This window comes from Capricornis sumatraensis, chromosome 17 (assembly GCF_032405125.1).
Source record: "Capricornis sumatraensis isolate serow.1 chromosome 17, serow.2, whole genome shotgun sequence".
NCBI classification, from domain to species: Eukaryota; Metazoa; Chordata; class Mammalia; order Artiodactyla; family Bovidae; genus Capricornis; species Capricornis sumatraensis.
The window spans coordinates 78,355,653-78,368,959 of record NC_091085.1 but is presented as its reverse complement, the minus strand read 5'-3'; the positions used below and the strand labels follow the sequence as shown (position 1 = coordinate 78,368,959).

Below are 13,307 nucleotides of genomic sequence, written 5' to 3'. Positions count from 1 at the left end.
GGGGGGGGGGTGGGCAGCAGCCAGGCTTATCGGGCCCCTCATCTCATACCTGGCTGCCCTGCGGGGTCTCCCCATGCTCGCAGCTACACGTGCCTCTGCAAACAGCTGAATTTGGCCCCCTGGTCCCCCAGGTGCCCCCGCCCCTCTCTGAACACGTGTCAACGTGCATCTCCCGTCAGAATCACCCTGTCGGGACCGACCACCTGCTCGTGTCCCCTGTGACAGGAGCAGCGGCTGAGGCTCATCCGGGGGAAGCGTGTACAGGGGGTGGCGGCGGAGTCGGGGCTGCTTCCTCTGCACCACCCCGGAGCAGGGTCTGTCACTTCCCATTGGTCCTCAGGGGCCACCTGCAGCCAGCACACGTCAGACCCAGTCTAGCCCTCAGTGAGTCATCCACCTCAGGATGTCCACCACCGACATCTGTCCGGTCCCTGGGCTTGGCCCACCACCCCATCTCCTTCAGCCAACAAGTGGCCTGACCCTCGTACTGTGACCATTCCAGGAGGTGTAGGGGGGTAAAGAAGGGTTACCGAGGGGCATCTGCAGGAGCATTTGCATGTACCTGGGGCTCTGAGACGCACGGCGCGCACGGGAGGACGGGGGCGCACTGACATCTCGGTTCTGGCCTGAGTCTTTTTAAGCACAGGGACGAGGGGCTCCTGGCTCCGAGGCCCGCAGATGAGCTCCCCCTGAAACTGAAAGCAGAAGCTGGCAGACTGCCCTTCGCTGCATTTTGCTGAGCATCCGAGCAGTCTGTGAGCTTCCCGATGGCGCCCATGGACCCTGGCCTCAACAGAACTGGCTCCCTCCCGCCTCGCTGGTCTGGCGGCGCCGCTCCTGGGCCCCTCCCACTCTCTTACCCTCCCTTCCAAGGCAAACGTTCTGTGGCAGGATTGCCAGGAACCCTGATGAGCCCTAACCCTGCTGGCCCGAGCAGCAAAGACGACGAAGCCCCCTTCCATGGCGGCAAAACGTCGCTGGCGTAAACCTCCTGGGTCCGCACGGCCCTTTCCCACGTCCCAGGCGACCGTCGCGACAAGTCAGGGCAGCGGGTACCACTAGCCCCACTTTGCAAACAGGCCTCACAGAGGTCAACCGGGTGTCCAAGGTCGCGGAGCTCAGGCTAGGTTGGGATCTGGGCCGGGGACGGCGGACGCGGCCGGAGCCACGCACCGCTCGCGCACTCGGCCTCCCGGGGGCAGCGGCGGGGAGCGGGGCGGGCGCCCGGCCTCGACGCAGTGAGACCGCAGGGCCCCTCCGGGTGCCGGGCGGGCGGGCGGCGCGCGCGTGCGGGGCCGCGGAGCGCACGGAGCCCCGGCCCCGCCCCCTCGGCCCGCCGTCGCTGGGCCGCGGGCCTGTCCGTCAGCCGCTCCCGCCCAATGGGCGGCGGGCCGGCGGGCGCGGGGGCCTCCGCCCGCGGTTGGCCCGGCAACACTGCGCGCTGGCGGCTCCGCCTCCTGCCGGCGGCGCGGCGCGGCGCGGGGCGGGCGGGCTGACCCGCGGGCGGCGGCGGCGCGGGAGAGCGGGCGGAGGGAGCCCGGCCGGCGGAGCGTGTGCGCCGCCCGCGGCCCGGTCACGTCCCCGCGCGGGCGCCGCCGCCCCGCGCCGCCGGAGCAGCTCGGCCGCGGCCCTGAGGTGAGCGGGCGGCCCCCGGACCCCGCCCGGGCCTTTCGCGCGGAGGGGGGCCCCGCCTGGGCCGGGGTGGGGGGCGCCGGGATGCGGGGGCCGGGCCGGGGCGGCGCGCCGCGGGGGCCCGCGCGCCGGGCAGGGGCGCCGCGCGCCGGCAGGTGCGGGCAGGGGCGCCCGCGCCCGGGGGTGCGGCGGGCCGGGGCCCCCCGGGCGGCCGGCGGCGCGGGGCGCGGGCCGGCGAGCTGCGGGTGCGGCGGGGTCTCCCTCCCGGGGCGGCGGTGGTGATGGTGAGGGGCCGGCGCGTGGCCTGGGCTGAAGCGGAAGGCGTGGGCCCCAGAGGCCTGGGCCCCCGGGGGACGCACGGCTCTCGGTCGTCGCTCTCGCACCCCAGCAGGTTCCTCGCAGGCGTTTAGAGCGAGAGGCGAATATCGACCCGCTGCCGTTGCGATATGTTCCCGGCTCGATATTTCTGTTTCCCTTAAAAGGCGGTGGGGGCCCTGGGGTGCGGGGGGTGGGGGGAGGAGCGGGCCTTGGGCCGGGGCTCAGTGCCCTGCTGCCCGGGGCCCGAAGGGTTCTTCTGGCTTCAGGGTGGCAGCCGAGCCTCCCCGGGCGTCGGTGGCAGAAATCCGCCTAGGCCGAGAATCGGGGTTCTCTGTGAGCAGAGAAAGGGGATGGGAGGGCGGCACCCAGGCTGGGAGCCCTGTGTCTGTCTGGGGACGCAGGGGCCCACCTGCTAGGAGAGTTGCTGGTTTCTCCCTTTCCCCCCCACCCCCCCACCGGAGATCGTGTCCCTCTGCTCCCGTCTGGAGGAGGCTCCTTGGCCAAATTCAATTAAGCAAATGTTTACTGAGCCTTTGCTCCCCTAGGCCCCAGTGCTGGGGTGGGAGTGGACTGGCCCTGCCCTCCCGGGACTGACTCACCGCCCCAGGAGGGACAAGTGTCTGCTCCTCGGAGAACTCAGCCCTGAGGGTGGGTGTCGTCAGGGGGCCCCTGGGTGGGACCGGACTTAGCTGGGCCCTGTGGGCAAAATGACGTTTGAACTGGAGCTTGAAGGACACAGGCACGGCTGGGGTGGGCCTGGCAGGCAGAGGGCAGAGCGTGGACTGAGGCTCGGATGTTGGGGCCATTCAGGCAGTTGGGTCTGGCAGGGGCACCGGAGGTCAGGCGAGAAAGGGCGGAGGCTGCCCGAGGCTGGAACACGGGAGGAACAGCCGACCCCCTGCGCCCGTCAGCGGTGGCCGCTTCTGGGGAGACTTGCAGTGTCCTCACCCGAGTGAGGAGCAGCGGCGTGGGCCGCTGACCGGGGAAGAGCCTGGAAGACCCCGAGGTGCTGGCGGCCTCCGCCGGCCCTTCCAAGCAGGGCTGGGCTCCTGGTAACCGGCTCCCCCTTCCTGGCCCGCACGGAGGGTGATGGTGTTGAGCTGGTGGCCTTGTTCCTCCAGGGTGCACACCTTCCTGAGCCGTAACCGTGGAGACGTGGGGGTCTCCGGGGAGGGGCCGATGGCACGGGAGGCCCTGGGTTAGGCAGCACTGTGCCTTCAGCATGCCTCACGCTTCACGGACGAGACGCTGGCATCTGGGGTAGAGCGCGTGTGTTGTTCAGACACTGATTTTCTCAGACGGGAGGTGAAGAGTCAGTTCCGTGCCCCTCGGCAGGCCAGGGTGACCTTCCGCTCTGGATCTGTTTGCCTGCCTGCTGCCAAGGGTGTGTCTGCCCTCCCCCTGAAGGGGCTGTGTGTCTGTCTGTGTGGTGCGCCCCCCCAGACACACACCCGCTGTTGGCTGAGGCCCAGCTCGCTGCAGGGAGAGCGGGGCCGCCTGCCTGCCCTCGTGGGGTGCGGCCTGTGCTCAGGGGGCTGGAGCTGCTCGCCACGCAACTCCAGACGGCGGCACAGGGAATGAATTCTCTGCCCTGCCCTCCCCCCTGCTTCTCAGCCCTTCTGTCTCCTGGAGTCCTGGGAGGACAGGTTCCTGGTCTAACTGTCTGGAGCTTCTCCGGCGATCCCAGGAACTTCTGGGTAGCCAGGGGCACGTGGCCAGGCTGCCCAGGGCCCACGCAGGAGGCTGGGGAGGGGGGACACAGAGCCAAGTGGCGGGGAAGGCTGGCCTCAGACTCGGGGCATGGCCCCAGCAGCCTGGACCCCACTGCGAGGCTGCCCCGTGAGCACACACGATGACCGCACGCCTGCCCTCCTGCACAGCCCCCCTGACTGCCCCATGCCGCCCCTCGAAGAACCCAGACTCTGTGTGGCGTGCTCCTGGCTGCCAGCCGCGACTGGCCTGGCGGGAACCCTGGAGGAGGTGGGTTAGCCACCACGCACCCCCAGGAAGGAAGCCTAGGGTGGCCGAGCCCCAGGGCCGGTTCTGTGGGCTGGCAGGGAGGCGGCCCCGGGAAGCGGACACAGACGTCGGGGCAGACACTGAGGCTCAGCCCTGGTGGGGGCCCTGAGACACTTGTGCAGCCTCGGGGAGCGCGGCGAGCCCCAGGGCGGGCGGGCACAGACCCCCCGGCCCCCCAGCCTGTTTCCGTCCCCTCCGCAGGCAGATCCAGGAGAGCCCTGCCCGCCCCTGCGTGGTCCTCCCTGGCGTCCACATGGCCAGGGCGGGCACTCCCCGCAAGTGAGCTAACAGGGAGCAGCCTGCAGGGACCACCTGTCTCCCTGGGCGCCCCCCCTGGGGAAGCGGAACCTCGCCCGCTCGCCCGGCTCAGCCCTGGGTTCCTCCGGCTGATCTTTATGTGAGGGCTCGGGCCGTGCCCAGGGCAGGGGCAGGCACACTCAGGCCCCGAGGACTGACGGACACCCCGTGACCGGTGTCAGGCAGGACAGCTGCCGTGAAGGAAACCAGCGCCGTGGCTGGGAGGGGCGTCTCTGTGGCGCGGCTGTTGACACGGCGCCTTGGAGAGGCGACGGTCGAGCTGTATGCCCCCCAGGGAAGAGTGCCAGGGGGAGGGTGGCCGCTGCAAAGGCCCGGGGGTCAGGGAGCCGCTGTGGGGAGCCGGGCGGGTGGGATCGCCCTTTTTAAAGAGACCCACCCGGTGGACGGCGTGGGGCCCACCGCTGCGTTCCTGGTGAGGGGCTGCTGACCCAGGGCGGGGCCCGGCGCCGAGAAGGGGTCGGACGCAGGGGTCAACTGAAAGCGGGCCCGCCGACGGGGCAGAGGAAGGATGGGGCTGGCCTCGGCGAAGAGGAGGCCGCAGAAGCTGCATGGGACGCGGGGAGCCAGGAGGGACACGGGTGGACCCAGGCGCATGTGGTGGTCCGAGGGGAGAGCTCGCGGGCGCTGGAGCCCTGGGGTCCGTACACCAGGGCCGGCGAGGCTCCTCGGGGTCGAGGACGGGGTGGGCCCTGGAGGAGCATGTTGGCGGGAGGGGTGGCGTCCCCCGCGGGGACTCAGTGCCGAGAGCAGGGCCAGCTGCACTGTCAGCGGGGCCTGCGTTACAGGTCATTAAGCATCTGTGAGGCCCGTGGTGGCAGAGCATCAGGCCAGGGGGCCCTGTGTGTGTGCCCAGCAAGGCCTGTCGTGGGGTGGCGCCCCAGGCCAGCGCCCACCCCCGGCCCATGGGCGGCTGGGCCGGAGCTGGCCGCGGGGGCCGCCTGCCCTCCTGCCACGCTTCTCCTGCTCTGTTCACAGGCCCTGGCCCTCGGGCGGGAGGCACAGCCAGATGGCGGCGGCCTGGGCCGCCCGTTGGCAGGAGCGGGCACACGTGGTGCGCAGCCTCACAGACAATGGCTTGCCTGAGTTCGTCTCTTTTCCAAAGAAACCTGCTGCACGTCACAGAGTTTGGAGTTATTTGCTTCTAAATTGACAGTGGCACTCTCTTGCAGAGAAGTCCCTGGAGGATCCGTGAAAGTGCTAAGGAGGGAGCCTGTTAAAAACCCTCCGGGCTGGGGCGGGGGGTGGGGGTCACAGACTGTCGGGTCCCGCCTGCGGCCGGCAGCCGCTGACCACCCGCGCCCTCCCCAGCTCCTCCGGCCCCCGCCTCTCCTGGTTCTGTGGTGCCCTGACCTCCTGCTCAGCGCCCAGCTGACCCGAGGTGTGTGCGTGCCTCCGGCCTGCCCACCTGTCCCCCCTTGCTTCCTGGGGCCCCTCAGAGTGACCCCCAGGAGCCAGCCCACCCCCCCAGCCCTGGCCGGCACGTGTGGGTGTGGGGCTCTCCCCCGGCGTGGCCGCCCCCTCACCCTCTCCGTTACCTCCGACGCGCTGTGCAAACATATTTCTCCAGAAAACGCCGGGAAGAAAAAATAATTAGAGTGTTGCCTCCATTATCCAATTTCTGATTAATCAAACTCTCTTTGTCCTCGGCCAAAATCTGCTCCTCTCCCGGAAGCACTGGGCCGGTGCCAGGCATCGGTTGCCTCGGTGGTACCTCCACGCACGCGTGCCCATCCCTGGCCTCGCCCGGCGGGCGGCAGCCGGGAGGAGGGTCCAGGCCGGCCGCCCTGGTTTCCCCAGCATGGCCTGCCGCCTCCAGGAAGCCACCCCGTCCCGGGCTGGGCCCTGCCCTACCTGGCCCCGCGGCCCGCTCTCCAGGCGCGTTGGCCTGCTTTTCGGCCCTGCTGCGTAGACGCGGGGGTCTTTGTCCCCCGGGCAGGGGTGGAAGCACAGCCCCCGCTCTGGAAATGCGGAGGCATGCCAGTCCTGTTCCTGGCTGTCCTGGGCGCTTCTGGGGCAGGAGAGGGAGGAAGGGAAGGCCGTGCGCGGCATCTGGGTGCTGAGGATGGGGGTGGGGGTGTGTGTGGGGGGGCCTGCGAGGGGCCTCAGGGTGGGGCAAGTGGCGTGGGGCCTGCAGGCTTACCAGCCTGAGGGCCAGCCTGGGTCGGGGGCTCGCAGGCAGGCTGGGTCAGGGTGTGTCGGGGCACACACCTTGTCCATTGTGGCGAGGGTCGCCCTGGCCTTGCTGGAAGGCTTCCCAGAAGTCCCCGCGGGGCCACTCCCTGCCCCGAGTGGGCCCCTCCCTTGCTCAGTACAAAGGGCGGGGTGCGTTCATCTGGCAACTGCTTCCTGCCGGGTACCTGTGGGTCGAGGGACACCTTAGTGACAGGACCTGCCCACAGCCCCCGCCCCGCCCCGCCCCGCCCCGCGGAACCAGCGTCCCTCAAGCGTGAGGGCGCCGCCGCACATGCTGATCCAGCCACAGGTTAGGCGGCCACGGTGTCATGGGGGGTGTCATAAATAACGCTGGGGCGGCGGGTGCTGAGCTCAGAGCGGCTCTGCCTTGTGTCCCCGGGGAGCAGAGAGCCGGGGCCTGCTGGCTGGTCGGGGGCAGTCCAGAGCAGGGCCTGGGGCCTCGGCCTGCAAGAAGGAGGGGTGGGGGCCGGGCGAGGCTGAGGAAGGCCCTGTCCTGGGGGAGGTCCTGACCCGCTGCTGGGTGGGGGGTCCCCAGAACCTCGGTTCAGGGTCCCTTGGGAAAGGCGTCAGGTCTCAAAGGCGCTGCTACGGCTGGGCGCTCAGGGGCAGAGTCTCCCTGGCCTTGGCGGGGTGTGGGCAGGGTGCTGTGGGCAGTGAGGGGGCACGGGCAGGGTGCTATGGGCAGGGTGGGAGCATGGGCAGGGTGCTGTGGGCAGTGAGGGGGCACGGGCAGGGTGCTATGGGCAGGGTGGGAGCATGGGCAGGGTGCTATGGGCAGCGTGGGGGGACGGGCAGGGTTCTGTGGGCAGTGAGGGGGCGCGGGCAGGGTGCTATGGGCAGCGTGGGGGGACGGGCAGGGTGCTGTGGGTAGCAGGGGGCACGGGCAGGGTTCTGTGGGCAGCGGGGAGTATACTGAGGGAGGCCGGCTTTGCCCAGGGGGCAGGTGCTGGGAGGGCGGCCTGCCCCGTCCTGTCCAGTGCTCCTGGCGTCTGGGCACGTAGGGGTCATCTCAGAAGGTGCTGTTGTGTCCGGGAGCAGCAGAGAGTCTGGTTCTGCCGCAGTGATGTCGGCCAGGCCCCCGCCTCCCGCGCCAGCAGCGCCGCCTCTGGAGGATGGGCGTCTCTGGGTGGGAAGCGTGCACCTTCTGCCCTCTGGGCCCTGGGGGTCCCTGCCAGGGAGCCCACACTGAGCCACCCCCTGGGGAACTGTGGGAGGGACGCTGCTGGGGCGGGCTTGCCTGTAAGCAGGCCCAGCAGGTGCCTGCTGCCCCGCGAGCCCTCTCTCGGGCAGTGTCAGCCCAGCTGTCCCCAGCCTGGCCTCCCCCACCCCATGTGATGGTCTCTCTCCTCCAGCGTCAGCTCCCTGCACCTCCCACCACACTCCCTGGGGCAGCTCTCCAACACACACCCTACTCCCATCTCCATGGCGCTGCCCTTCCCCAGTTCCCCCACCAGAACGCAAGCCCCGGGTACATAGGCTCACCCCTGTGTCCCCGAGCCCAGAGTGGAGCCTGACACCCAGCTCAGGCCCCCGACGGCACCACAGTGGTCAGACGGGCCCGGGTGAGGATGGTCGCCCATCGGGAGGGCCTCAGGCTGTGGTCTGATGAAGTGGGCTGAGGGGGTCAGGGCGGAGCAGTTCTCTGAGACAGCGTCCATGCCAAGCGAGGCCAAGGGAACGGCACTGACCCCCGCCCCGGGGGTCCAGCAGGGAGGGTTCAGCCTGGGTGCGCCCTTCTGCATGCTGGGGGCTGGGTGGTCGCCAGGCCACAGAGAGAGCCTGAGACCCCAAGCTGCGAGAAGTACCCTTCACCCGGGTTGGCTGCCTTCCTCCCTCTGTCCCTTCCCTTAAGGGGAAAGCCCCCGTTTGGAGCCCGTGAGCTGCGTGCTCCCACCCCCCGGTCTTGCTGACCCCACTGTCCAGCAGGAGCGGGCCCATGGCCTGCCCCCGGCAGTCCCTGCACTGGCAGCTACGACCCCGCTGGTCTCGGTCCTTCTGTCAGAGCTGCGACGCGGGCTTTCCTGCGAAGCAGGAACGACGAGGGCAATTTTAAAGCAGAGATGTCTCAGTGAGAAGGCAATCAGCTTAGAGAAGACGGGGCCACATACGACAAGAACAGGTGACCGGTTGTGTTGGTGCCAGGGGTCCTGGGGGGTCGGAGGGCCCCCCACCCCACAGGCAGCCCCCGGGGCGCTGCCCATTCCCCAGACCTGAGTCCTACACCCGGGGCGCCATGCCCAGCTCCGGGCACCCCGTGAGGGTGAAGTGAAGGCTGTGCCCTATGGGTCCCAGACACCAAGGGTGCAGCCAGGCCCTCCCTCGGACCCCACTGCGCCAGCTTCCCGGGGACACAGCATCCCCAAGGCCCAGCCCACAGCTGCCCTGAGTTCGAGGACGCGAGCAGACCGCCCCACGTGTCTGCGGACCTGGGCCAGCCGGGCGGGGCCACGAGCCCTGAGGTCAAAGCCGCGTCCTGGGGCCACAGCTCGCGCTCAGTGGGTGCAGGCAGGTCAGAGGCGCGGGCGAAGGACACAGGCCTGCGGGGGCCACAGATGGGCCTAGGCCGAGCTCCGGCAGGCCCAGCAAGGGCACACGGGGCCCGGTGCTCGGACACAAGTATCCACCCGTCTCGGGACGTGGGAGTGCAGCTGAGCGGGCCTACATGGGGGGCAGAGACGCGTCCTTCCTGGGAGGCGGGGGTGGGGTCAGCAGGGACCGCGGTCCAGGAGGGCGGGGCCGGGGCCCCGAGTGAGAGACGATCCCGGCCCAGAGGCCCGTGGCAGAGGCGCGTGGCCAGGCCCCAGGCGCTGGGGCTCAGGCCGGCGGCCCCCAGGTCCCCATGGAGGCGTCAGTCCAGGCGCAGCTCTCTAGAGCGACGGCTTGCGGCCCGGTGCTGGGGTGGTCTTGCCTGGCCGCGCCAGCCCTGGGGTTCTCCCCTGACCCCCCCGCACGGCTGGCCAAGAGAGTGACCTCTGCTCGGACCCCACAGGCCCCCTCAAGCCCAGCCCTGCCTGGGAGCCCAGGGCTCAGTGTAGAGCAGGCTTTCCCGGGGGCGGGGCTCCCCTGTCTCATCTCTGCCTCCCTGGAGGAAGCCGGCCCTGGGACAAGCCCGCCCCGCCCGCCGGGTCCAGGGTTCCTCGGCCCCCTAAGCCGATAAGCCGTCTCCCGTCCCAGAGACCCTCTGGCTTAGGCCGGCTTGGGCACGACACCCTAGGTGACCTTGGCCCTGGCCTCCCTGCCTGCACCAGGGGTGGGGACCGCAGGGGGCTGCTGGGCACGCAGTAGGGGGCTGCCGTCCCACAGCCGTGCTCCAGCTCTTGACGCGGCCGCGGGGAGGGCGGCGGCAGGACCGGGCGTCACAGGGCTGGAGGGCCGGGCCAGGCCCCGGGGGGCGTCCAGGGTGCAGCTTTATCGGATGTGCAGGACCCCACCGAGCCCGCGACCCCGCCCTGGCCCCGGTGGCCCCGTGCCCTGTGACTTGAGGCCTGAGAGGGGCGTGTCCGGGGAGGGGGCCAGGGTGGGGGTCGAGGTCGGAACAGGGAGGCTCCAAGGGGAAGCATCTCTCTCAAGGCTGTGGGAGGGAGGGTAGCTTCCAGCCGCAGGGTCCTGAGTGGGCTCTGGGTTTGGGGTCCTGCCCAGGTGGCCCCCCGGATCCACAGGCAAACGGGTCGGCGAGGCCGCTGACGGGGCCAGGGTGGAGCTTCAGAGGACACGGTTGCCCTCGCAGCTGTCGGGGAGCCCGGGCTGGTCCACCTGTGAACACTGAGCCCGTTTCCCACCAGGGTGCCCCCTCCCAGCCTGGACCAGACCCCGGGGCCCCCGCCAGCCAGCTGCAGCCGTCCCCTCCGGCCCTGGGACAGCTACGTGCAGAGCCTTCTGCGTCCAGGGGTGCTGTTCACACCCAGGCGGAGCGCGGCACTCGGCCCACCCGACCTGGAGAGCAGGCCGCCCCCCGCTGTCGGGCCAGCCCCACGCGTCCTCTGCTTCCCCCAGGCCGGCCCCGCGCAGCCCAGCACCCCACCCCAGCCTGCACTCTAAAGCCAGGCCCCCATCACCGCTCACTTGCCGCCTCTGGTCCAATGCCCGCCCTCCTCGGTCGAGGGTCTCCAGCAGACCCCCACTGCCCGCCGGCCAGCCCAGTGAGTAACTGTGGGTGAGGGTCCTGAGTCCACGTGCAGCCCTCATCACACACCACGCACGGCGCACAGACCTGCATGCGTGTGGCCACAGCACGTCGGCACGCGCACCACGCGGTCCCCGGCGTGCACCGTGGGCTCTGGGCCGGCCTGCTTGCCCGCCCGCGTCTCTCCCCTCCGGTCGGGGTCCTGCCCTCTTTAAGTTCCCTGGTCAGTCCATCCCCTGCGCCCCCCGCCTGCCTCTCCCAGCCCCACACCTCAATGGAATCTAGGCGGACCCAGCGGCACCACAGCGGGGCTCCCAGGTGTCAGGTGCTGGGGGCCGGAGGGCAGCTCCTGGCCAGGGCGGAACGTGGCGTCGGCCCCGGGCCTGTGCCTCTGGGCTGACTGGAGGCGCCCTCAGGGGTCCCAGGAAGCCCAATCGGACCCAAGGTGCCAGCCCCACCGCGGAGACCCCCAAGGCTGTGGCTGAGCCCCGCAGAGCTGCAGGGAGGCTCTCGGGGGCCTTGGGCCTGGTTCTGACAATCCGCGCACGGCCCACCCATCGGGCACGGTTGCCCCCGGACACATTCCCCTGTGACCCCCGCGGTGCCCTGTGGCCACCCTGGTCAGGGGCCACGTGAGCAGCCCCACCTTTCTCACGGGGGCGTTAAAATAACGCGTAACGAGATTTACCCGCGTAACCATTCTTTAAACGTGTCTTCACTCGCCTCCGTTTGTCCGTGCTGGGTCCTCTGGCCGCGGGGAGCTCTTCTCTCGTGCGGGGAGCAGGGGCCCTTCCCAGGTTGGGGTGCGCAGGGGCCCCGCTGCGGAGGCTGCTGTCCTGGTGGGACGCGGGCTCTGGGCGTGGTAGTTGCTCCTCGGCACACGGACCCTCTCGGTTCAAACCCGTGGTCGAACCCACATCTGAACTGGCAGGTGGATACCTCGCCACGGGACCTCCAGGAAAGCCCCTTCAACCGTGTGTAAACGGGTGCAGTCCCCCAGCATCAAGCACGTTCACGTCGTGCAACCACGACCGGGATCGTCTCCAGAACCTGCCCGTCTCCCTAAAGCGAGACGCCTTCCCGCCCCCAGCCCCGCACCACCGTCACCTCCGGCCTCTACGCCTGTGACCCGGGTCGGGACCGCCGGGAATCACACAGCAGCGCTCGTCCTTGAGGCCAGGCCGGCCTCACTGAGCGTTGTGGCCCCAAGGTCCATCCGCTGTGGCCTGTGTCGCGAGCGTCGTCGTCTTCGAGGCTGAAGAACGTTCCCGTGTGTGTTTCCCTCCCAGTCTGTCTGCCCCTCGGGGTCGTCGGTGGACGCAGGGCTGCTTCCCCCTCTTGGCCGTTGATGGACAGCACTGTTGTGAACACGGGTGAACAGGCATCTTGCTGAGACCCGGCTGCCGGTGCTTTCGGGCCTGCACCCGGAAGTGGGCTCACCGGGTCGTGGAGTAGATGTGTGTTTCGTTTTCTGAGGGCCCTTCCTTCGGGCTCTTTGCCACGGCAGCCGCACCAGTGGGCTTTCCCAGCAGCAGTCTGCAGGGATTCCACCCTCTTCGTGGAGTAACTCTCCTTACAGCTTGTGAGGTGGGTCCTTAGTGTGGGTTTGATTTATGTTTCTCTGATAATCAGCGATTCTGAGCGTCTTCATGTGCTTTCGGCCATTCACGTGCCTTTAGATAAACGTCCACTCGAGTCCGTTTCCAGCGTTGACTCAGGTTGTGTGTTCTCGTGAATTTTAGGAGTTCTCCATGCTCTCGAAGCTGGTCGCTCAGTAGGTGCACGGTTTGCAGACGTTTTCTGCATTCTGCGGCTTGCCTCTCGGCCTGCTGACGCTGTCTTTGATGCACAAAACGTTTAACTTTTGATGAAATCCAGTTGGTGGTGGTGTGTGTGTGTTTGGTGTTGCGCCCCAGAAATGGACGCCAGGACCCAGGATCAGGCAGCCTTTGCTCTGCTTTTTCCTGTGAGTTCTATAGCTTTAGGTCTTTGCTCTTTTTTAGGTTAATTTTTGTGTATGTGGTGTTTGGTAAGGGTCTCAACCCGGTAGGAGAGGCCTGAGAAGGGGTGGGCGTGGTGGGGAGGGGGGAGCCCACTGGGGGGGTACGGGGGCCTGAGGAGGCCCATGAGGGAGCAGGTGGGTTGTGGGTGGGCCCCCCAGGCCCCCTGGGGAGGGGCTGTGCGCAGCACTGCGAGGACGGCCGTCGGTGCTGTCTGTCTGGACGCCACCCTGCATGCAGAGGGGCCGCTGGACCCCGGGCCGCGTCACCTCCCTGGGCTGGACTGTGTCCTGAGGGGTGTGGGGGTCACCTTGGGGGGCCTGTGTATCTCTGGTGGCCCTGGACAGCGGGAGGGACCTGCTCTCCTGGGTGACCTCTGTCCCTGTTGCCGACCAGCTGAGGGAGTTGGTCACTTGGGCCTGCACATGACCCCAAATTGAGAAAATCAGAACTGACGCCACCAGGCACCCCGGTAATGTGGCAGGCATTACCTTCAGGAGGCTGGGCCCCCGGGAGCCCTGGGCGGCTGCTGGGCCGGAACCAGACATGCAGAGCCGCTGGCCAAGGGCTGGGCGGAGTCAGCACCCGGACCAGGGAGCAGCCGTTGGGCCCGCCCGGCTCCCGGCGGGGACTCCTGTCTGCAGAGCTTTCTTAGGGCGCGAATGGGGGAGCCCCTGGAACTGTCACAGCCTAGAGCTCACTGC

At 69.1% G+C, this 13,307-nt stretch overlaps 1 protein-coding gene across 4 annotated transcripts in view; it reads right to left on the bottom strand.

Annotated features, from left to right (window-relative positions):
• RSPH14 (radial spoke head 14 homolog) overlaps nt 1-13,307 on the bottom strand; it is a 47,989-nt gene that overhangs the window by 5,614 nt on the left and 29,068 nt on the right. Inside the window, exons 1-2 of one of the 4 annotated variants that reach the window (XM_068989468.1) lie at nt 861-1,147; nt 563-695 (exon numbers count right to left, since the gene is read on the bottom strand). The exons of 1 other annotated variant lie outside the window; for it this stretch is intronic. In XM_068989468.1, coding sequence (XP_068845569.1) covers nt 563-695; nt 861-962 — 235 coding nt within the window. In that variant the 5' untranslated portion in view covers nt 963-1,147. Of the gene's footprint in view, nt 1-562; nt 1,148-13,307 lie in introns of those variants that run through there. 2 more of the 4 variants (XM_068989469.1, XM_068989466.1) reach the window with 2 other exon arrangements.